This window comes from Mizuhopecten yessoensis, unplaced genomic scaffold (assembly GCF_002113885.1).
Source record: "Mizuhopecten yessoensis strain PY_sf001 unplaced genomic scaffold, ASM211388v2 scaffold9025, whole genome shotgun sequence".
Lineage (NCBI taxonomy): Eukaryota > Metazoa > Mollusca > Bivalvia > Pectinida > Pectinidae > Mizuhopecten > Mizuhopecten yessoensis.
Window position 1 is genome coordinate 157,481 of NW_018407841.1, and position 25,790 is coordinate 183,270.

The 25,790-nt window shown below is 34.5% G+C and overlaps 2 protein-coding genes across 2 annotated transcripts in view; both read left to right on the top strand.

The window, feature by feature from the left end:
• Window positions 1–522: 522 nt before the first annotated feature.
• LOC110457129 lies at window positions 523–20,114 on the top strand. The gene is made up of 19 exons (XM_021508240.1): window positions 523–567; window positions 2,239–2,399; window positions 7,292–7,373; window positions 7,522–7,661; window positions 8,303–9,585; window positions 10,063–10,123; window positions 10,391–10,653; window positions 11,058–11,115; window positions 11,325–11,575; window positions 12,164–12,248; window positions 13,496–13,719; window positions 14,030–14,078; window positions 14,705–14,952; window positions 15,720–15,786; window positions 16,600–16,838; window positions 17,163–17,226; window positions 18,077–18,260; window positions 18,618–18,712; window positions 19,167–20,114. Exons 1-19 carry the CDS (start codon window positions 523–525, stop codon window positions 19,324–19,326), a joined length of 3,759 nt encoding a protein of 1,252 aa, XP_021363915.1. The 3' UTR covers window positions 19,327–20,114.
• A 2,420-nt stretch (window positions 20,115–22,534) lies between these two features.
• The window catches only part of LOC110457136, a 38,676-nt gene continuing 35,420 nt past the window's right edge, over window positions 22,535–25,790 (top strand). Inside the window, exons 1-2 of the mRNA XM_021508247.1 lie at window positions 22,535–22,647; window positions 25,133–25,220. Coding sequence (XP_021363922.1) covers window positions 22,642–22,647; window positions 25,133–25,220 — 94 coding nt within the window. The 5' untranslated portion in view covers window positions 22,535–22,641. The remainder of the gene's footprint in view (window positions 22,648–25,132; window positions 25,221–25,790) is intronic.

Below are 25,790 nucleotides of genomic sequence, written 5' to 3' on the forward strand. Positions count from 1 at the left end.
TTCAGTGTGGCATTCCTTACAGTTTGTAATGATGTAACAAATATTATTTAAGTTTGAAAATACACAAGGAAACTCAATTCAGAGTTTGCATTTTTCGTAATCAGTTGATATAATAGATCGATTTACGATCGATGATATTACAGCGGGTAGTTTTAGAAATCTGTTTTTGTCTACAAAGTTTGTTAGTTTTTTTCTGATTATTCCTACTTGGGTGAGGTGGTGACAACAAATAGTATCACCATTTATTTAAATGTAAGAGTAAATTGTGAAAAAATAAACAAATTTAAAAGATAAAATATAAAAAAGTTTTTTTTTTCTCTCGAAAACACAATGTAATAAACATGATTCACAGCAAACACACATAGGTAAAGATATCTAATGTTTCGGTTGAGAGTTTCCAAATGTTATTTTAAAGAGTTCGTACCAATAATTATAATGTATTTTATGAATGACGACATAAAAATGAACCCTGACAACTGTAGAGAGAGAGAGACGTTCCTGAGGTGACGGGAGGGGTCCACAATGGCTACACTTCCTAATCCAGCTGTGATACAGGGTGCGATACAGGTATTTATAGGACGTATATAGGTAGACACGTGGTCTTGTTTATATCAGACCGGTTCTGGTCACACAGAAACATTTGTTCCTCAGGATGGCCGCCACATTGTGTGTTCTTGTGTCTTTGGCTCTATACCCTTATATGGTAGGTCTAATTGGTTTGATATCTTTAAATTGTAGGTCTTATTAGCTTTCTATCCTCATATGGTAAGTCTAATTCTGATATGGTAAACAACATTTATTGTTAATGATATTTTTTGTGGAATTTGGACATTATTATTAATATCACTTTTTTTTCTCTCTCACAGAATGAAAAACAATTTTATGATTAAAAGTATTCGGAAGCAAGGACAAAATCATCTGTAAATCTAAAAGGTTAATTATTTTCTCTCCAAAAAAGGATCATATTCTCTTCTCAGTATGATATCTCTGTTCACTCCATTAATGACGCGCTATATGTAGTATTTAGTCTTGGAGAAACTAATATTTAACAAGTATTGTGTAATGTTTCTCATCTATTATTGTTTTTCCTTATCTAAGAAATTAAGTCAGCAGAGTCCGTAACAATAGTTGATCCGGAAAAAATTGTATTTTAAGATTTATATAATGAAAAGATTAATACATATATGCTGAGTTTATGAATAACTTTTTAATAAAACAAAATTGTCATTTAAGCAATGAATGTTTTAGCAAATGTTGTTATGGTCCTATAACATACAGTGCTATTGATGACAAACTTAATAGAGCCTGGTAGAGCTTTCCGTAAGTTTCTCAGCAATAGAAATGTGTGTTATCCATTATTTATATTTACATTTTGTAAAGAGTAGCTATGCTTTATTTTGTTATTTCCAACAGTTTTTGGACATTAAATCAAGTGTTGACAACAATGAAGTTGATGACGTCCCAATAGATTGGTGACGTTATAACAGCAAATGTTGTTATAGTCTCATAACAACATTTGCCATTGCAAAACATATCAAATTAGCATGCATTTAATTAAACGAAGGAGCAGCAAGTTTCTCTTTCTCATGAATTGCTCTTCTAACACTTGATCTGTGAAACTTGTCGATACCAAACAGCTCCGAAACTAATATCTTATTTCAAATGTTTTTGTATAAATAAGTTCATTTACAGGTAAGTGTACGTGAAAAGAGGTTTAATTATAAAGGTAACATTGTTATATAGGGTTCGAGTTATACAGATTATAATGTATAATGAATATCAACCGGAAATTTACGCTTACCTGGATATTCTATATCGTAATCTAATACGTCATAAGGGGTCATTGTTTAAAATATCATAAGTATAATTCCTTTTTGTTCGCTAAAATGCTTATTTCGCCTACAGATTTAAGGGGTTCCTTTTGACATTTCGGTTAATGATGTTGTCTTCCCTTTTGTTTTGGTGTCCTCACCTTATATGTAGTTACCTTCCTTGTTCTTGTGATAAAGCCCCTTTTTTAAGTTGCTGTCTTTGGTTTTCCCTTAATCTTGTGGTTGTTCTGTCCATTGTTTTGATATCCCCTCGGATCCTGTTATAGCATTTCCTTTTGTTTTGATGACCCTCTGTTCCTGCTGTTGTCTGCACGTATCCGATTTTGTTCTTGTGTACTTACATTTCGTATACATTTCTCCTTCCTAACCGCGTTAATGGTACTATATTTATTTTAACTTACTCTAGACGAGTGCAGCTGCTGACATCCAGTTTCGACTGGAGGAGTTCTCATTGACCTCCGACCTCGGACTGATTCCTGCCTGTTGTGGACAGGAACCTGTTAACTCACCTGGATGTCTGTCTGTTTGTCCGTACCGTCTAAAGTTCTGTGTAGAATCTAACGAAAGGTGGGCATATTTTTATACATCCAATTTATGTCTTGGAATTCCGACAATTTATCTAGTTATTCCATGCGTTATAACATGATCATTTAGTATTACCTGAGACGTGTTTCCTTCCCGCCCCAACTACGAAATTGAATACGACATTTATAAGTTTAATTGATGTTTAAAATAAAACATGGTAAGATTCAAGGTATTCATATGATTCTTTAAATTAACCCCTCAAATGTAGCCATTAAACATTAAGACATTTCAACCGTAACAGACTTTAGGATATTTCAACCGTAACAGACTTTAGGTGATTTCAACCGTAACAGACTTTAAGATATTTCAACCGTAACAGACTTTCGGATATTTTAGCCGTAACAGACTTTAGGATATTTCAACCGTAACAGACTTTAGGTGATTTCAACCGTAACAGACTTTAGGTGATTTCAACCGTAACAGACTTTAGGTGATTTCAACCGTAACAGACTTTAGGTGATTTCAACCGTAACAGACTTTAGGTGATTTCAACCGTAACAGACTTTAGGTGATTTCAACCGTAACAGACTTTAGGTGATTTCAACCGTAACAGACTTTAGGTGATTTCAACCGTAACAGACTTTAGGTGATTTCAACCGTAACAGACTTTAGGTGATTTCAACCGTAACAGACTTTAGGAGATTTCAACCGTAACAGAATTTAGGTGATTTCAACCGTAGCAGACTTTAGGATATTTCAACCGTAACAGACTTTAGGTGATTTCAACCGTAACAGACTTTAGGTGATTTCAACCGTAACAGACTTTAGGTGATTTCAACCGTAACAGACTTTAGGTGATTTCAACCGTAACAGACTTTAGGTGATTTCAACCGTAACAGACTTTAGGTGATTTCAACCGTAACAGACTTTAGGTGATTTCAACCGTAACAGACTTTAGGTGATTTCAACCGTAACAGACTTTAGGTGATTTCAACCGTAACAGACTTTAGGTGATTTCAACCGTAACAGACTTTAGGTGATTTCAACCGTAACAGACTTTAGGTGATTTCAACCGTAACAGACTTTAGGTGATTTCAACCGTAACAGACTTTAGGTGATTTCAACCGTAACAGACTTTAGGTGATTTCAACCGTAACAGACTTTAGGTGATTTCAACCGTAACAGACTTTAGTCGATTTCAACTGTAACAGACTTTAGGTGATTTCAACCGTAGCAGACTTTAGGATATTTCAACCGTAACTGACTTTAGGTGATTTCAACCGTAACAGACTTTAGGTGATTTCAACCGTAACAGACTTTAGTTGATTTCAACCGTAACAGACTTTAGGATATTTCAACCGTAACAGACTTTAGGTGATTTCAACTGTAACAGCACTTAAGACAATACAGACGTAACAGACCTTTGACCATTTCAGCCATAATGCAAACCTGTGACCAACACTCTGATTTAAAAGGATTAATAACAGGAGTGAAACCATGCACTCGTTAAAGGATCAATAAAAGGAGTAAAACCATGCACTCGTTAAAGGTTTATGTTTAACCTATATGTTCTCTATAACGGGTTTATAGGCATCATTCCATTTATCTGTATTCTACTTGTAATTAGAAACACTAACGTCTAAACATAAGGAGAAAACATGGATTGGTTTTAATCTTTTTATCTTTAGTACCGTTGTTGAGTCTATACTAAACCAAAGGCTCATATTGTGCAGTAAAATTTTATTTATTTGGCTTTATGCATTTAAAAACAACGTTTTCAAACAGGTGCTATATTTTTCGGATTTCTAATTTGTATAGTTAGGAGACCATTACTTTCAACAATAACAAAAGCCCTGTGCTAAATCTTTGATTTTTGTGGTCTTAAATGAACAGAAACATGTTTAAGCAGAGCGCAACATGTCTGAGCCTATATGCTATTAGCTATTATTATACCTCCACTGATTTTCCCTATCTAAAAACAATATGATCAAATCTCCCTTTTCCTTACATTTCTTCATCTGTGGGTTATCCTCTCCCCAAAATAGGACTACTCCCCGCAAGAAAGGACTACTGTATATAATAAGAGTCAATTAAGTGCAGGATTTTGTAAATGTTTATATCAACTTATTTGGTCTTATATTTCAAATCGTACAAATTACTTTACCTCCGATAGTCAGTTTGGAATAACCCTTTACAGGGGCTAGTAATTGTAGTTAACTATTTGCCCATTCATTGACCCTAAGTAGCCAGAGTTGGCGGTAGTAGCATACACAAACATGATAACACTTTCCAGTTTAAAACATCCAAACACGGGGAGTGAGTATAATCACATCGACCACCTTGAGACCCTGGGACTGTATAAAACGTGTTCTAGTTTCACGGCTAAGCCCACTTAGTCATAATTCCCATACCTATGTTGATTTAGGGATTGACATGTTCATAGCGAGAGAAATATTTCGTCAAGAATCTGTCATTGTTTAACAGATAAACAAAGTTATCAACTTTAAACAAAGGTATTAGAGCAGTGCTGATGGTGGTATTACTGGTAGTCGCATTTGTTCGGAACGAGATTAATCAGAATGGTATGAATTATGTATGTCAACTTTTCAACACAGAATGTCAAAGGAAGACATCAATGAAGTAATACAATACATCAGCCATTTCTTACCATGCTAACATACACAAGCATATCATAGACCGGAACACGTAACTTCAAAGTGCTTGAAAGAGGGGATAAAAGGATAATTAGGAAAATATAAATATCGATGAACAGAGCGAGGGTAATTTATTTTTATGATAAATATAGATATAGATATTCAATTTTGATTGCGTGACCTCTCTCTCTCTCTCTCTCTCTCTCTCTCTCTCTCTCTCTCTCTCTCTCTCTCTCTCTCTCATAATACATCAAAGTCTTTGAAATTAAAACAGGAACTTCAATTTTGATGTAGCGCTATAAGCATTATTTTGATTTTTTTAAATTTCGTTATAAATTGGTCGATTCATTGCATGCACCATGCGATTAAATTTCTAGTCAATAAAGCCGATACGTTTGTGTAATCTCATATAGATACATTGATTTGATTTTAAAGCACATTAGTTTATAATGCACAGAAGCAATACATATTAATCATTTTCTTAATTTTACTATTTACAAATAGCTGAAAAGATTCAATCCCCCAGGAAATCAATTCGTTCTAGATTACTCCTGAATAAAAAATGTATGTTCGTGATCAAATTATTTAGAAAAATCCTGGTTCTTTATGATTCGGTTACATTTTACGTTGCGGATATGAAATTTCACCCCTTCCCCAGTCGAATTTTTCTGCTATATAAGGACATTCAAAATAAACAAAAGTTAATCCGCATTGCGAAAACGTTTTAAGAGATAAAAGATGAGACAGGTGTTTACATGGGGCGCGTTTTAATTACATTCCTCAAGCACCTGCCATCCAAATCTCATTAAAATAGCAAACATCTAATATTTTATCAAAGCAACTGTTTGTGTAAATACACTGATAGCAATTTATCAAACTTCCTCATAGCACAATAACAAACACATTTTGTATGACATTTAGCTGTATTCTCTAGCTGTGTAAAGTTTATATTATTATTTACTTCGGCTTTACGATAAGATACGGTTTTTTCCACTTAGTGTTCTGGACTGGCTTTTCTCCAATATATTGCAGTTCTAGTTTGACACAATCCAGCGTTGTTAGGCTTTTTACGGAAAGACGACGGAAGAAATAACTTTCAAAAAGAAAACATTGGTAAAACAAATTGCAAAAATCTGTGTTTAGGCCAGAAAGCCAATAGGTTAGACAGAAACAAGTCGTTATCGGGGGAACAGTCCCGTGTGTTAGCAACATACACATTTATACAACGGAATTAAGTTTCAACATTTTATAAAACATTCAGAAGCACGATCAATTACATTGGTTGAAAAATAATGTCTAAAACAATCATTTGACATGTTTATTTAATACGTAAAATATGTATCTACAAACAAACGATGTTGGAAATCAATACTGGTGTCACTTTACCGCTCTAGTGAGGCAAATACGCACTAGAATTACAAGAGATGAAGCTCATATTTGAAAACGAATATATTGGAGATACAAAAACCAAACAAAGGAAACATTTGTACTGTATCATATATTCATTTCTTCCATATAAGACACAGCAGTGGTACTAAAGGACAGAACAAACTAAAATACATCTAAAGTGTTTTGATACATATGTAGATTACAGAAAAAAGGAAAGGTGTTTATTAAACCATTATAGCGTTACGATTGCATATTATCTTTGAAGACTTATTTATACTCAAACTTGTATTTTATGTAAGCCCCGACAATAGTAAATTCTAATAACGTTACATAACAATATTTCGGATACCTCTTTGATGGTTGTGCCTTATTCACTGATTAACGTTACTGATATTTGCTATAGAGAGTAAATGTATGGTTAGGTGAACGGAGCACACACACAGGTAATCGTACATGAGTTAAAGTGCATCATACAGCTGTTTTGACCTTCGATAACTGTTACACATTTTATCTTTTGTTTGAATATGTTTCTCTTCGCAATAAACTGTTCAAACCCTAGATCCCAGATATATTCTTAAGATATTAAGATTTTAATAGTGTTACTTACATTAAGAGTTTTGCTGACAATTTTAGCAATTTATATTCAACATATATAGTTTTATCTTCCGTACCATGTCGTCCCACAAAAAGACCCAATTAACGTAAATACACATAATTCCGTATCCCCGACCAGTAAATGTGTGCGGCGTCTGAGATAAAATAAAGTGTTCTGTAACATAAAAAACCCCGTCAAAATGTCTCCAGTCAACTTTAGTGTTTTACACCCTAAGCATTCGTATCGTTTGTACAATGGTTTTTGAGACACAAATTGAAATGTTGTCATTTTCCCAGGCAGATGTGTTCACAAGCGTACCCACTTGACAGTCGGGGTCAGGAGAAGGATGTCACTCATATTAGCCTGGCAAACATAGAGGTTGGTATGATAGGTTAAATAGAACTCCTCCTAATGTTTTGGTAATGTGCTTTGATTTTGATTGCCTATTTCCCGTGCTCTTATTTTAAGACTTATACTCCGAATCGTTTAAAATTTTAATGTTTATAAATAACGCACGTTTTTTCAGACTAGGATGGTGGTTCACATACATTTGATAACTGATACAGAGGAGGAAGACATTCTGATGGACGTTCCAGTCATCCCCGTTTCTGTTGGTGATATTAGAATTGTGTCTGGCAAATGTCAGAGAAACAAATTCAAGTGCAGGTAATTAAGAAAGGGAAATAACAAACTATAAGTACAGGTTATTTAAAAAAAGATACGTTTACAGCATACCGTACATTTTTATGTATATTTGGAAAATTATTTCAATTATAATGCTGTAAGGTGTTCGTGATAAACATAAAAAAATGTCTGTTTATAATCATAAAACAAAATAGCAGATCTAACAAAGAAACCTTTCATGAATGAAGTCTTCTTCTACAAAATTAAGTTCCTCTTGTATTTCGTCCATGTAACATAATAAATTATGCCTTCTTCTACAAAATATAGTTCCACTTGTATATCGCCATGCACCATAATAAATTATGCCTTCTTCTACACATGTAACATAATGAATTATGCCTTCTTTTACGAAATGTAGTTCCACTCAAATCTCATCCTTTGTAACACTACATAGTATGCTTTTTACTTCTAAATGTAGTTCTGATTATAAAACTGTGTTTCTGAATTAGCGTCCTCCACTACAATACGTCGTGTCTATTTGATCCGTTTATACCCATATATTCCTTATTGTGCTGACTGTACTAGTTTCAGCCAATTTTCGTTTGATAATTTACACTTCGATGATAAGAAGAATTGTTTTTCGCTGACTGTGTCATTAGTTTGTTTTTCGTTATTTGTTTTAGTATGAGAGCCGCTATAGCTATCAATTGCGAGCCTAATTTCTACGGTGAAGACTGCTCCAATTATTGTCTACCTCCAAACAACTGTTCTCGATATATGTATCATGAGAAAAACTTGGACCCAGTTATGGCTTCGGTCATTCGCAGATCTATTGCAACGAATTTAAGTTCAAGGGTATTAACTTGTTCCAACAGTAATTGTCAGAATTTTGGTAAATGTGTGTCTGGCGTGTGTGAATGTGTGCCAGGATTTACCGGAGATTTATGTGAGATAGACATTCTGGAGTGTGAGACCAACCCTTGCATTCATGGTAGGTGTATAGAACCTAACGTCCCTAACACATACTATTGTGAGTGTGACAAGGGCTACACTGGGACGAACTGTGACGTGAGAGGTACGGGTACGACAAACAGCACAGGAATGCCAATGTGTCCGAACTGTTATTACAATGGGTCTTGCTACAGTAAACAAGTTAATCCAGTACAAAACCAATCTCCGGGATGTCAACCGCACAAATACGGTAATAATTGTAACGTCACGTGTATCCCCCAGAACACATGTGGAGGCGGCCATTACGAGTGCAACCCTACAACAGGTGAAAGGGACTGTCACGGAGGCTGGAGTGGGGATAATTGTACTGTCCGTAACGTGTCCAAATCATGCGATCCAGAGTGTCCGAACGTCCGCTGTAAAAATGACGGAACGTGTTTCAATGGAACTTGTTGTTGTCTGCCAAAATATACAGGGAAATATTGTGAAAGGGTAAAAATCTTCTGCGACAAGATGCCATGTAAAAACAACGGAATCTGTACGAACATGGAGGATGGGTATTCCTGTCAATGTCGTCAAGGTTATGGGGGCATAAATTGTGAAAATAAAATCACAACACATCCTTCTACGTTCTCCACACCATCGTCTTCCCCAACAGACAGGAGTAAGGCACCAACAAATCCCAAACCATCTACATCACAATCTACAGCAAAATCAACGACTACCAGCAAACCAACAACAACTACGTCAAAACCAACGAGCACAAGCCAACCAACCACACAGTCTACTTCAACAACGAGGTCAACAACTGCGCCTACAACGCCGAGGCCAACAACCACTGTAAAACCAACCACAAGTACAACTACCACTAAACCAACCACCACCACGGCTACCACGACAGACAGACCAACCACGACTGCAAAGCCACTCGTGACACACAATCTCCTTGTGAACGGGAAAATAAAGGACAAGGACATTTCTAAACTGGAGAAGTTATTGAATGATGTGCTGAAAAGTGAGTGTCTGGAAGTTGGAATAATTTACGCATGTTAAATAAATTGATGGATGAATTTTGAAAAAAAAATAATTAGAGAATTGTGCATTTTTGAAATTTAATTTTAATGAGCTGTCTTTATGAACCTTATAGATCTGATGAACAGTTCTTATTGCTAATTTCAAATTTTGCAGACGCATTATTAATCAATAAACGTATGAAGCTAAAGTAAGCATAACATAAAAAAATGAACATGATATTTAGCAAGTATGTATTAAGAAAACAAAATCAGATCTGACGACCGACTACAAAAACTAGCTTCATGTACACTCATCCTACACATTATTGCTCTTCATGTTTGTTTCATGCAGAGCCATTTGAAGGGTGAAAGCAGCTAGTTTTGTAGGCAGTCGTTCGATGTTATTTGTTCTATACTTACCTACTTCAAATGGATTTTTTTTTATCCTATTTATATATATATATGTGTCATCATTGCAGATCTGAATTGTACGAAAGGAGCCAAAATTGTCGACTTTCATCATTTAATCAACGACATTAGGTACGCTTTATACTGGTAATTTACCAAGAGCATTCTAGTTTTTATGCATTATGAAATTATTCAAGCGAGAATAATTGAAATATTTTCAGACAGGTATTTGTTAAAACTAACTTAAAAAGCACTACATGAGAATAGTTAATACTTTGTCGGGCTTGGACAGTTTCTCTCTTACCTGGCAATGATTTGCCAGTATGTCAATCCGTTATGCATTGTCCGTATATACAGTTAGTCGTGGGTGTTAATTTTGATATACTTGGTATAATGCAGGGAACAAGTCACCAGCGTTGATATTGCCTCAGAGTGTATCCATGGTAAGACACTGGACCCAAACATTGTGTCGATGTTGAACGGTTTACTAGGAAGAACACCGCCTTTCCGGAGTAGTGGTAATCACATATCGGGACAGCAGGTGAGCCAACTAAAGGACCTGGCCAAGAGCTATAGTCTTAACCTGATTGGCTACGTTTGTAATCAGAACGAGGACGCCATCAACAGGAAAATCGTGAACACTTGGATTACCACTTATCCCCGTAAGTCTATATATCAGTTTATTCTTGTAATAAACGTGATCTTACATATTGTTTATGCCATACAGAGTTATCTACCGTTTATATTATTTTGATATATATCTTCCATATCATCCCGTGATATCTGTAAGAGTTACCCGTCTTACATCTTTTTTCGTTTGATGTGTTTTCTTAAACATTAAGAATGAGCACCATGAATGTCTCATACTATTTTGAAAAAACACTGTACGATTTATTACGTAGGCATATTACAACCCCTCCCCATCATTTTCTTTTTATATTTTGATACAATATAACCACAAACGAAAGCATGTTTCAGACGTTATAGTAACAATCTTATTACATTGTGATAAGAATGTAAGAATGACACACACACATATAACGTAAAGAATTGATTTCTATTGCAGAAATACCGGACATAAAAGCCCTCATTGTCTTAAGAGATTATTTTGTAGGGGATTATGGGTAAGTTGCATTTTGTTGAATGTCATATGGTGTATTGATATTTCGACATTTGTCAAAATGATTTATAAAAGGATTGTCAATTGAGATGTATTGCACAATGACGAGTGATTTTAACAACATGCCTGTCATTCTTATATAAAAAGGATATTCCTCCTTATATATTACTAAAAAAATCATAATCTCACCGAAATAGGGAAATCTCATTTCAGGACACACGTGACAAAGCTGAAGTATTTTGTGACGTCACGATTTCAACTATTGGATCCCCGGATATCACCCTCCCCGACCACATCTGCTTTTGAGCTGGAATTTAACAAGGTGCCTGTGGTCAATAGTATATACTCTGGGCATGCACTGTACGGGTATACAGAGGGGATCCGACTTCCCGTCATTGATATGACGTCACCGGTAACATCACTCGTCAGTCCACTGGCTAAAGTATGGACGGATTTCTCAAAATGTAAGTGATTTCAACTGCTTTTAATGAGTTCCTACAATGATAAGTTTTACGACACCATCTAGATTTATGGTGTTTCAAAAAGGCATACCCTTTCAGGTTACAATCACTGCTAACATGTTAAACTCATACAGGTTGGAATGTTGCTTCTAGCTTTTTAATTGTCAATGTTTGCTAGTATTTTTTAAGTACTTCATATCTTTACTATTAGTGAAAAACTTATCAACTAGGGCTCGGTACAACAATAATTACGTTTCTAATATAAATATTAAAGAGGAGGTCTCTGTAACAAATACCCAGTATTGTTTCAGTAACCGTATATAGATACCTTTTAACCCAATTAATACACGTCGTTGAGTTAGGTGTATGCAGCTAAACACCACAAAAACATTTGTTACAGATTTATTTCTTATAAGAAAGAATATCATCTTAAATTCTACATTTTATGCTTTTACAAAACAAAATCCATTTACATTTGCTTACTGAAATGGACATATTCAAGCTATCTACAATCATATCCGAGAATAATGTATTTTACCCTGAATGTTCTTTACACATATAACTGAATTCAATATACTTATATGTTTATAGCGAATAAACAAACGCCGAGGAAAGTAAGCAGTGCAAATGTGGATATTGTCATGTCTGGTCGAGAGCCTTGCTTCTCCGGAAACCGGTAAGTAAAGATTATCGCCCTTTTCTAGCTATCATTGCTTCATAATGAATCGGTAGATACGCCTTTATCCTTTATGGGAAAGATCTTTGTCACTAAGGAATACATAAGTATGTCACTTTTGCTGTCAGGTTAGCAACCGTGCGTCTCGAGGAATTAGGCCATGTCTGGTCGGTAGCCATGCCCATCAAAGACTCAGTACAAATTATAATGTATACCCAATTACTCAATGACCCCATTGGGGTGTGATAGGGCATCTCAGCTCGATGTGGAAGACTTAACGAGTATTTGGCGTCTTCACAACCTTTTTTTCTGAAGGCTGAGATGCGTCAATTGGACTAATCTAACCAGGGGTTAGGGTTTGTGTTAATCCTAAATGGCGTGTTCTTTTTTATCTTACCTTTTGGTAGGAATTGTTAAAATTACGGCAAAGTATTTTTGACATGACGATATACAATGTTATAAACGGGGAACACCCTTGTTGCAACCCTAGATGGAACTTATAAAAGGTATCACCTGTTCGGATAAGATAGGTTGTCACGGCCAGAGAGGAGGATTCTTAATTTGTCAAACACGCGGCTTTCTCGAGTTTGGTCCGAATACCGATGCGTTTTGTACAGACGCCTTGACAAAGAAAGCGATTGATACTTTTTAATGTAGTATGTGTTAACGTGGTAACATTGTATGGTCTCATTTCCTTATTATTGATAAGCCGTGAACTTTAACAACCACCATACAACCTAGCTGACCATGGTTCATGCTGCAATGTGTATATCTAATAAAAGTTAACTGTAGACTAGACATATCTGAGTTAAGACATTGAACTCAACGCAGACCGAGTAAGCTGTATCTTTTCTCGTTGGAAAATAATTATGAAGCAAATTTAATGAAGTTATTTTAATCACTCTGGTTGGCCCGGATTTAGGTAGGTAGGCATATCAAAATACAGAAACTGAATTAAATGTAGTCATTTCTGAGTAAGGAGAATGAAACGTATATACATGTAGTAATATTTCATCACGGAAAAAAATCATGTAATATATGAGTAACGAGAATTCGTTCAATGTAAATATTTCTAAATAAGGAGATATCAGTGCAGGTACATTGTATATAGAAATTGCGGATAAACAGATATTCCTTGAAATATCTGAGTATGGAGAATAAATTTAATGTCAGGATAACTAAGAAGGTAAACTAATTAAATGTAAGATGATGTTATCGCTAATGTCTTTATTTATATGTCTGTGCAGCACGGATTTACAATCATCCGTGTACTTCCCCGTCCTATCAAACGGCAGTCTACTGAACATTGAACTGCGACATATACCGGATACGAGGGCGGTGTTTACAACAGCCTGTGTGACGTGTTTCCTGGAGAGACAGTTCTACGTCGACGTGTCCGGTCGGATCTTACTCCGAGACAGGGACGCCGTCTACCGGGTGATCAAAGACGCATGGAAAACTTCTCAAAATGGTACGAAGTTCAACAATGTGTCACTGAAATATATCCCCATTAATAAATACCAATCCCGTTACATAAAACTATACTGAATATATGTTATATATGAATCTTTTGTTGTAACGGTCAATTGGCAATTTACACTTTATTCATGTCCCGACTTTCAATGTAATTAATTTTTTTCCTTTATTTAATTGTTTAACGAAAAATTAGCGAAAGCTCTGTGGAAGACACTAACTAGAGAACAGTGGTATATATCACGATATATTATAATAAGGTTATTTCATTACACAACTTTTATAATCATTGATATTTCTTTCCACAGCTAACCAACTGATGTTTGCGGAAAAACAATATTTTCAAACTAATAATGGGTACGTAATTCAACGCATAAAAAGAACAAGTATACACTTCTTGGTTAGTCAAAAGTAACTGTGTATAAAACCTTAACATGACTAACAAAATGAAAATAGCTACAGGTTTATATTTATTGTACATATTATATATTGTGATTAACAACTTCAGTCCTAAAAGAAACTGGCCCAAAATAACAAAAGTGTAATGAAACCAACATTATTTTTCGTTTGTAACACTGAATTATAATTTTTCAATTGTTTTCATACATTAATATAAAAAACCCATTTTCTTTTCGAAAGATTTTTAACTACATGCTTATCATGGCGAACGATTACAAAATCGATTTATAAACAATATAATTATTTTCATACCTGTATCAAATAAATAAGTAAATAAATAAAATCGCTTCATTGCTTCAAGGTTATTATATCATTAGTAATATCACATAGAAACTAACTGTATTAGTGTCTTTGTAACAGTGTGCTGCCATTGTATGTAATGTGATGTATGTAACACAGGGACTTTGAGATATTATTATTTTGTGATGTTTGTAACACAGGGCCCTGGAGATTTCATTATTTATGTGATGTATGCAACACAGGGACCTTGTATTAGTGTTATTTATGCGATTTGTGTAACACAGGGACCTGGTAACACGATTATGGTATACCCATCCTTTGGACCCCTCTGACCGATACAGCACGTGGCCTCATCCCGACATCGGAGGACGATTGGACAACATCTCTCGAGGACTGGGTAACGTCAGACATACCCTAAACACACTACGGGTGGAGAGGCTGTACAGAATTGTGTTAGAGGATAACATTCCCCAGCGACGTATGTCAGAGGTCAAGCAGAAACTTCAGCAGGCTTGGGCGGATGCTAATAAACGTACGTAATCACAATCAAATATTGCATATCATGGTAATTTTATCGAACCTTTGGGTTAAATGATAAGAACTTACAGTAAAACCTCGATATAATGCCCCTCGTTTAATCTGCCACCTCACATACCGCCAACATATATCATTGTCCCTTTTATTCCTTTATATATTTCAATAATTCCATTTGCAAACCCCTTGATAACGCCAAATGTCCTCTAGATTAATGCTCGCAATATAATGAGGTTTTGCTGTATTTATGCATATGATACAGCATTTCTTCTTTCTTCTAGATTAATGTTGGCAGTATAACGAGGTTTTACTGTATTTATGCATACGATACAGCATTTCTCCTTCATTAATACCGGGATGAATATGTTTTCCTTTACCGATAATAAGGTACATGTTAAATATCAAATTCTTCCTTTCTGTGCTTTGATGGACACGCTTAGCGTTTTCCATTTTATTGTTGTTTTCGGATAAAAGGTTACAAGCTAATTTTAAATGTTGTATCTAGCGATAAGGTAGACACACGTTTTCTGGCACACCTTATGAGAGTGGTCATTCTCTTTCCGATGTCATTGTTCCGTGTTTTTTTTAATCTTCCGCCTTTAGTTGAAACTATCTTTTCGTTTTAGCACACTTCATCATTGCACCCAATGGTCTTGTAATCTTCTGTGCACATTCTCTAGTTCATAAATATCGCTACAGTTATTCGATCTACATTTACAAGAGTCTGAATCATTTATGTATGTTATACGATTTATTTCGTTTCAGATATAAACGCCAATAGTATGCAGCTAAACATTGTAGCATGGAGTTCGAATTATTATTCCATCCAAGGGTATGTTCCATACAAATGTATGTTAAATGATGAACGTTTTTCTTGTATATGATCAATAAATTAAATAAATAAATAAATAAATAAATAATTCCTTTTTACGTACTTAGCAGTGTATCAAATAAAAGTTTGCATATCGAAGAAATATTTTTTAAACGGTATTTCAAAATTTTGTTCTTGATATTTTCTTAAATAATATTATATTTCATGCTGTATAGAACGCCAGATCAATTATATCAGTGGTCGTCACAGTCTATTTGAAGTAGTGCTACATTAAATATTCTCTGACGCCCATTTATATATGTTTTCCGTTATACATAGCACGTGACATGTCCCTGAACTGCAGGTGTGCTAAGAGTGACGTAGAAGTATGAACTGGAGATTTTTTTTATTACAAATCACTCTCGCATTCTTTGGCGTTGTTTAAACACAATTTCCTGTTTATTTAGATAGGCAAGATTAGTACTGAAGCCTCATACGTTCTCGCATTGGTTGAAACGAAATTTGCTCTTTCCTAGAATTTGCAAAAGTGTAGGATTGATATATATATTATCATTTAATAATTTGATACTAAAATATGATGGTCTTGTGTTGGTTTATCAAAATCTCTTGGCATTATATAATTCAAGAGAAAACTGGTGTGGTTTAAAACATGGTATATGACCTAGATATTTTGATAAAGATGTTACTTTTTGTTTTCTTTGTAACAGTTCATACCGTGGATTTACATCTAATATATAGTTAATTCACAAAGGTAATCATATATATATATTCACGATAGTATCAATTACCTTATCCTTTATTCCATGTGACCAGGAACATTGTAACCATGATCGACTACAAAGTATCGGTTGCCAATGGTGACTCCGCGGAGGTGGCTGTGCAGGAACCAGCCAAAGCCAGTATGATAACGCTCCTGGGACAAGCGTCTCTCCGAGTCTGTTTATGTCAGGTTTACCAGCATCGAGATATCGGTGTTGTTGGTAACATAGGCACAGACGACCATCAGGCGATAGAACAAGCTATCTCTTCTGTCTGGGAGTCGAAAAATCCAGGTCAGAATCCAGAACCTTCCTTGTTTAAAATTTAAACAAATACAATGATTAGATCGCGGTTATTTAAACACTTTTTTGTGTACACTTACTTGATATTCACTTATTTTATGGAATGTTTTCATTAGATCTACTTTTATGAAGTAATAGTTCAAACATCCTCTTATTGATGAAAATGTCAAAACTTCAGCTTAAAAGTGCGTTCACAAGTTCAATTTAAATTTTTCCCTTTCAAAACTAATTTTCCAATATGTTATTTGTTAAGTTTCTTCATATTGTATTTCTAATGATTTTTTTATGTGCTATTATATTTATACAATGTTTCAGGATTGTCACTAGTTATATCTGGCCATGTGAAGGAAATGCTGGCGGGTTACAAATCAAAAGCAGGGTACGACATTCTTATATTATGTAGGACTTGTTATACTGAAGACCTACATTGTTACGTGACCATCATTATAGAAGCCATACTCCTGGAAGAACTATCATCTGTTTTGCCATTGTCCATTTAACTTAGTTTTGTATCTTTAGAGTTTTATGTTCCGATTTTTTTCAGTTCCTAAAACTAAAATGCACGTCTCTTAAAAGAAGTAACTGTAAGGTTTTAAGGTCTTCGTTTACAAAAAAAACAGATATCCTTTTTGTCTGATGCTCTATTTTTGCCATTCTTGACAAGGTGCAAAATAACTCTCCGACTGTTTAATTGAAATCTGTGGTAGCTGTTATTTTACAGTTAAATTTTCCCATTAAATGTCATCATTGCCTCTTTATAATAATCCTGGCAAATGTTGGCTTAGTGTTACTGTGAAGTTTCCCAGTAAATGTCGTCCTTATATTGTGCTGAAAAATTCCTGGTAAATGTTGGCTAAGTATTACTGTGAAGTTTCCCAGTAAATGTCGTCCTTATATTGTGCTGATATAATACTGGTAAATGTTGGCGAAGTGTTACTTTGCAGTTTCCCAGTAAATTTTGTCCTTATATTGTGCTGATATTATCCTGGTAAATGTTGGTTAAGTATTACTGTGAAGTTTCCCAGTAAATGTCGTCCTTATATCGTGCTGATATAATTCTGGTAAATGTTGGCTAAGTATAACTAAAGTTCACCAGTAAATGTTGTCCTTATATTGTGCTGATATAATCCTGGTAAATGTTGGCTAAGTATAACTGAGAGGTTTCCCAGTAAATGTCGTCCTTATATTGTGCTGATATATATATCCGGTACCTGTCGTCTATATTACAGTGATAAAGCAACAAAGGTTGTGTACTTCGTTTCTCCTTTCATCCACGGGACTCCTGTCGATGAGAATGACCTTGACATACCGAGTCTTGCAGACATAAAGACGCGCATGGAAGCTGTTCTTCCGGGTACAACTGTGGAAGAGCATCCGTTAACCAGGACAACAGCTGCCAAAGATACAGATGAGGTAATAACTTTCGTTCTGCTCTGTCTAGATACAGATGATTTGTACATAATAAAAATACATATGAAATAAAACAGCTATTCACCTATCATGCGGATCATATTGATACGTATTTGCGTTGAGGTTCATATCATTTTGCTTATATTGTACCTAAGAATAGTAATCGCTCCATCCTTAGTGATTCGTCTCTTACTGAAAGAAGAAGAAGATATACGTTATTTAATGAATCTTTCACTGATGGTGTGAACAATGATGATAGAGTTATCTTGGCGTAGATATTGGTTAACTCATACGAGAATACATTGACAACTTAAAGACAGGATAAGACGATTTTCATCATTTTGTCTGACATTATTTCAGAAACCATCCTGGCTTATTCCTGTTGCGGTGGCGTCCGGCGTTGTAGGGTTTTTACTAGTTATGGCTATATTAACAGCAATTATTAAACGTCATCGGTAAGATTTACACTCATAATCAGATTTTATTATTTGGACATGTCTGTAATGTTATCTAGTGAAACGTTCACCATGCTTTATTTAGGCAATATATACACTATATTGTGTATATTAAAATGCACTGATGTTAAATTTTGCACAGATTTTCTACCAATTGTCTTAATCATTGTAAATGTTCTTGGGATACGATCATTTCATGTTATCTCTTTCCAATGTACTGTCTGCCATAGTTGTCTCCCTTTGTTGGATTTATGAATACCATTGGCCGCTCTGTTAGCCAAAATCACGTTTTGCTTTAAGATGTGAACATATATAAATGGGTTAAATTATATATGGCTAACTTACTTTCCTTATTTATATTTCAAAATGAGTTTCTTGGACAAGTGCCTATAATATAGATTTAATTGAAATGGAATGAAGCACGGTATTTACATTTGCTCCGTTTCTGTTGCAGTCATAAGATGTCGAAGACGTTGAACCAGAACCCGGAGCGCGTTGAGGGTTATGACAAGGAGCACTTCTCTGAAGCTCCCGACCTTGACAACTCTCTTAACGTGGAGGATCCTCAGTGGATGGAAAACGAAAAACATAAGACATATATCGTGAACATGTGAAATACAGAGACATACATCATTCTTTGTAAACCTGTCACCTATTACATGTGATTCAAATGTGTTCAACACATGTCCGCTGTTTTTGTTGATAAAGCGTGGAGCAAACTAGCGCGGATGTGCACACACGTGTATATATGCTTACATATACATATCTGAAATGGAACATGCCAAGCAACGGATCGATACGCGAATAATAGGAGCGCTGTTAACAGTTTGGACAGTCAAGTCACTAACATAACCATTTCTTTTTGCAATTATTGAGAAGTCAAAGTAATGTGCAACTGCTATATTCATTTTTGACCTATCCTACGCTTATCATCCTGTTAACAAACAATTGTTGAGCATAGCTTTGATGCAGTGGCTGTCTGAGGTTAGAGGACTGATGTAGAACCGTTTATATGTACACCTGTCCGTCCAGAGAATCACACTTGACTATGATAGCAACTGAGGGTGACAAAGACACATTTAAAAGCGAAAGATTACATACACATGCAAGCTTTTAGATGTGAACAAGTGCCCTTAGATTTTAATTCAATGCAAATCTAGAACTTTTGTTGATTTAATTGATGACATTCCGAAGGTGTTTGTCCAGCTTCAAGGATATGTCTATAATTAGCACTTTATCTTGAATTCTTATGAATATATGATGCCGTAATACTTTGTCAGCTGTAAAAGAAAGCAACGAATGTTTAGCAAGTTATTTGCCAATAGTAATGCAAATATTTCTTTATTTTCTGTGAAATATTTAGGATTAGAATAAATTAAATAATATCGACTTAAATATGTTATGTGGTTTATATTTATATATAGTATTTTTTTATTTTTAAAGTACAAAGTTTTGACACTGCCGATATTGTCAAAGATTATGCTGTGCTTTTAATACATAATTCTGTTTTATATTGATTATATGCATATTTTAATCTATCATAGGTATTTATGTTAAACAAATATCTTAAGAGAACTTAAATGATATAAGCATAATTTTGTCTCTTATATTTCTGTTCAGATGGTATATAATATATATAAATATATTTATCTGTGATATTTAATTATAACATATAAAGATGAATAATTCTCTCTCGTTCATTTCAGCTCCTTGCTCTTATTAATAAAGAATAAAGGAAACAAAATATATTAAATGAAGACCATGTTAAGCAGTGTCATAAGGTCATCACATAAAATATGTTTATGTAACGTGTTGTATATCACTCCGGAAATGACGTCACAACCGAATAGGAACAATCAATGTGACGTCACATCATTGTGAAGTGGACGCAATTGTCATCGCTTCAGAGGAGGCCAAGTGCAAAATATTCGTTTCAGATCACAATTACTATAGTTTACTTTGTATTATATGGTATTTTTATTTTATTTTAAAACAATCGTTTATCCACAGAACGTACATTGTCATATAATCTCGCATCCTTCAAAACTGTTGAATAGCAATATTACAAACACTTAACATATTTTTGATATTATTTGAAAATATTATTGTCATAACGATTTGATGTTGTGATTAATAATGTGGGTATACATATATGTTTTTAATATTTTCAAATCATCATTTGGAAAATAGAAAGTTTTCCATCAAAGTTAGTATGCAGATCCATATTTTAGTATGGACAACATATTGGTAAGTCCTGCGCTAAGTATGTCTGCACCAAATCACATCAATGAACCACAGCTACAAAAATGTCGTCGAGTAAGCGAGGGATATACATTATACCAAACAGCCTGTTTTATATAAGTTTCCCAAAGAAAGAACAATAAAAGGAAAATATGACAAAGATAAAGCAAAATATATACCAAATATTGTCTCTATAGTTACCTTATATAATGTCTCTTATATATGTTTTCTGTCACACTCAAGATGGTTCATATTTGTGTTAAGGTATACTAAGGGTGGATACGTGAGATATTACTGCGTGACGAACGATAACTCTTTAAACCTCACAGAGATAATATTCTAAGACGTTTAATCCTTCTTTTGGTGACTATTGTATATACATGTATAAGATTATGTAAGATATTTGAAGAAGCTTTATTTTGAGATAAAACGTTTCTCTTGAATTTGCTTTGTGTTTATTCTAACGGATCATCACAACAACACGGTATTGCTCGTTCAAAGGACAACATATTTTTTTTTTTTTTTATTAAAATTGAGATGTGTTAACAGTACAAATCAGTGAAACAAAAGAGAAAACGGAATGTCAAAAGTAAGCACAGAAATAGAAACAGATATAAATTCAGTCTCCAAAATTATACACACGCCTTAAGAATTTATTTGCCTTTTGAGAGCAACTTTTGTCCGTTTGAATGGATTCTGAAATCATCACACTTTGCCATATTTCTTTTTCTGTTTTACCGCTGTCATTAGATCAATACTTCAATATATAGTGAACATAGAATGCATATAAATATAGCATTGCGGCAATAATTAAGATTAAATTCGAATTCACGGTCGATAGTAAGTAGACACCAACAGGAAGTAACACAAAACAAAACAGGTCATGATTGGCTCCTGTAAACAACGAAGGTGAAATCGTGTGTCTCTGAAGGACAAGCAAAATCACGTGTTCCTGCGGAGTAAACGAAATCACGTGTCCCTGTATAGTTAGCGAAATCACGTGTTCCTGTATAGTTAGCGAAATCACGTGTCCCTGTATAGTAAGCGAAATCACGTGTCCCTGTATAGTAAACGAAATCACATGTTCCTGTAAAGTAAGCGAAACCACGTGTTCCTGTAGAGTAAGCGAAATCACGTGTTTCTGTAGAGTAAGCGAAAGCACGTGTTCCTGTAGAGTAAACGAAATCACGTGTTCCTGCAGAGAAGGCGATATCACATGTTTCTGCAGGGCAAGCGCCAAACCTGTCACCCTGCACTAGGTAATTAAGGGAAAATATTGCTATGTTTGGGTCTGTTATTGTTTTTGATTTTAGTGAGTTTTTTGTTTAACATGTAAATGTCCCAATACTATATCAAGAATATAGTAGTTTTAATTCTATATCAAATTATTGATAGACAAATGGGTTGTTTATATGCGTGTATCTGTGTGTACGTGTAGCTGTATGTGTACGTTTATACATGTATGTTTACATATGTATACGGGTATTACATATGACAACAGATACACATGAACTCTCCCGTTATGTCGATAAAGTAGATAATATGAGGACATATACGCACAGGTACAGATCTGATTAAGGTCTCTGTTACCCTGATAGCGGTTTATCTCTAGAGACACACAGGGGTTCAAGTCCGCACACCAATGGTGCTTAGTGGACATCGGTATCACACAGGATATCAGCTGAATCATGAAGGTTTGTAAAACATTCTACATTGAAAACTTCTAATCGAATGACCCGAATTTAGTAGAATACGTAGTTACTTACATGATATATAACACGGTCTGTAGAGAAATGATGACGTTTTTAAACATGACATACTTTTATGGTATCAAACATGGCCTATCATATCACCAGATGATTTAACGCATTTGTTCTATTTTTATGTTTAATTATTCTAATGCATTTCACAAGTAAGAATCAAGTATTTTCATCAAAGTTCTACAGTGATAACACGTTATAATGTAAGAGAGTGCCGAAGTTAAAACTGTGTAAATAACAGTATTGTTATTACTGTACATAATTCGTGTGTTAGTTTGTAATAAAACGATAAAAAATGTAATACATCATAACTATATATAGTGTCATATAGAAGTATAAAAATAAACATAATTAACTACAGTTGTCGGATCGCACAATGTTACACGATGTGTGAACGCTGTATGCGATAACAATCGTGATTGGTGTAAATTGTATCACATATAACTCTACAAAGTGTTATACGTAATAACTATCCGGAGACATATCTAACTAAACAAAGTATAATGCGTAGTGTCACAAAAATAATTAGCATTACATATAACTGTTCATAATGATTGTTTATTGTGCAATATATAAAAGATCTCTTTTATTATAATAGACCAATTAATGTTTCTGTTTTTTTTCCCATTTTTAACAACCCAATTAATACCTGTATGGTCTGCAATTATACCGAAACGTTATTTCTGTCGTTGTACATCGATGGAAACAAGCAGTTATAACATGATTAGTAAATAAATAAGCCACTTATCCGGTAGTCCCTGTAATCTAGCCACCAGTGATCAGTTAATCATGTACCCAGCAACCACTAACGGTGATATCCCTGTATCCCAGCCACTAGTAGACTGGTTAATCCCGAACCCAACAATCACTAGCAGCGCTATCCCTGTATCCCAGCCAGCAGTGAACGGTTATTTTCTATAATGCAGGGAATACAATTCCGGTTATCCTTTAGATTAAGTAACCATTGTATATATGTGTTCGTGTGGCATGTACAAATTAAATGATGTTACGTTAAGAATTACATTGGTAATTGCTTATCTTTTCTGTATGTACATGTTAAGAATCATCATAATTTTTCAACTAATAGTCATGCACCATATTCAATCCCGACTATGTAAACATGAAACATGAAGGTGATTGTTCTAAGTTATCTATGTGATGGTGTGTCAATAACCATCCAATGTTTACACAACACGTCTTTTATCTATTCAAAACCTGATATATATATATATAAACACATTTACAAATGTTGAAGGCAATTGACAATAGGGGCATAACTGGCTAATATTATTATTATCAATGCTTAACGACCCATCAAACACATGATAGGTCATTAGGGCCAACAAATGGGCTGAAAGCCTTGTTGGTGGGCATGTCTTTATTTTTATATATTTATGTGGGAATCCTAACTTTTTGTGATGGTTACATTTTAAGTAATTAATGTCGAGTGTTTTTGTGGGGAAGCTACATTTTATACGATCATTAGATAAAAGTCATGTCCGTAAAACAATGCTATTTTTATCGTTGTGGGGTTCATGTTTACAAGGCTGTGTAATTTTGTAGATAGCCTAAATAATTATGGTAGATGTTCAATCATTAATCAGCTGGATGCTAATTTGGATACCTTATATTTGAAGTATTTTCGAGTATGATTATATTTCTGTTTACTATCTGATGTTTCATTATTCTAACTTATTTGTCATTACATTAAGTGGTTCAAAAAAGTCCTTTGGAAAATTTCACCAATATGTGTTTTGAAATAATTGAACAATATCCTTTTGGAAAATATTTAGGAATATAATTTTGGACACGTTTCAACAATATGCTTAAAATATCTTTCAGTCATAAAAATTTGAAAACGTTTCTATCATGTACTTTTGGATACGATTCAACAATATAATTTTGGAAACACTATAACAAATAGCATTTTATTAACTACAGCGCTGGGACTCGATCTTTGAAAGTGAACAGAAATAAGTATCAATGGAAATTTATATTTCTCAAGATGAAGAAACAGCCGTGTTGTTGACGAAGACGTTTAATCAAAAGATACAAGTATATTGTCAGCTGTAATTCTGAGTATTAACATCGTATATACAGTTCATCTGCAGAGTTGGTCAGTGCCAATAATCAACACAATAAAAATGACAACTAGAATCAAGTCTTTCAGTTGACCCTTGGAATTTAGCAAGTTAAGAAATCAAATAACATTTTTGGAAATTAAGAGGTTTAAAAATTAGCTAAGTTTTTCAAACCCAAGAATCAGAACAAACGTAGAATCAAAAACAAGCTCTCTCTCAAGGATGAAAAAGAACAATGCAATTATTCGGCGTTAATTTACGCTGTCGCAAAAGACAGGTTCTATGTTGATGAAGGTAATTCTGTAATAAATGTGTATGTTATAATTTTCCTTTTACAGGTCCTAGTGTTGATATGTTTCTGTGGTATGATGCGGCATGTTACATCTCAATGTTTTCCAACCCCAAACGTCACTCCAGGACCAAATGGTGAGTTTCCTTAAAATCTACCTTTATTACAGCTCACGTTTAAATCTAAGAATATTCATAATACAGGTAACATATACTGCTAACCGATGTAATAAGAAGAAATTCCATGAAATTATCTTTTCGTTGACATATTTGTGTTTATATGAATTACAATCTCCAACACTTAGTGCTCATATTGTGGTACTGGTATGTTCTTTAATATCGCATTTTATCCCTGATATTAATAGTATGTATGGTTTGGAGTTCAGAGAGGAAGCAAATACTGAAATGGTTTCTCTACATTACCCCTGTGCATGTCTGTGTTTACGCCTCTTTTGAGGAGCGAACCAGTTCGTATACTGCTTCCTGGACTGCAGTACCAAGAAGCTATAATGTCGTCTAAGTTTCAGTTTCACTTATCAAACAACGGAGAACACCCTCAAAACAATAGACATAGTTTGTTTTGGAATTCAGGGATTCAAAACCTCTGGTAAAATATGTTTTTAGAAGAGGAACTACCGCAAGTCCTGCCTATAATTTATCTTTTCGTAACGGTATAATACTCTGGCATGACTGAAGCGTCAAACAAAT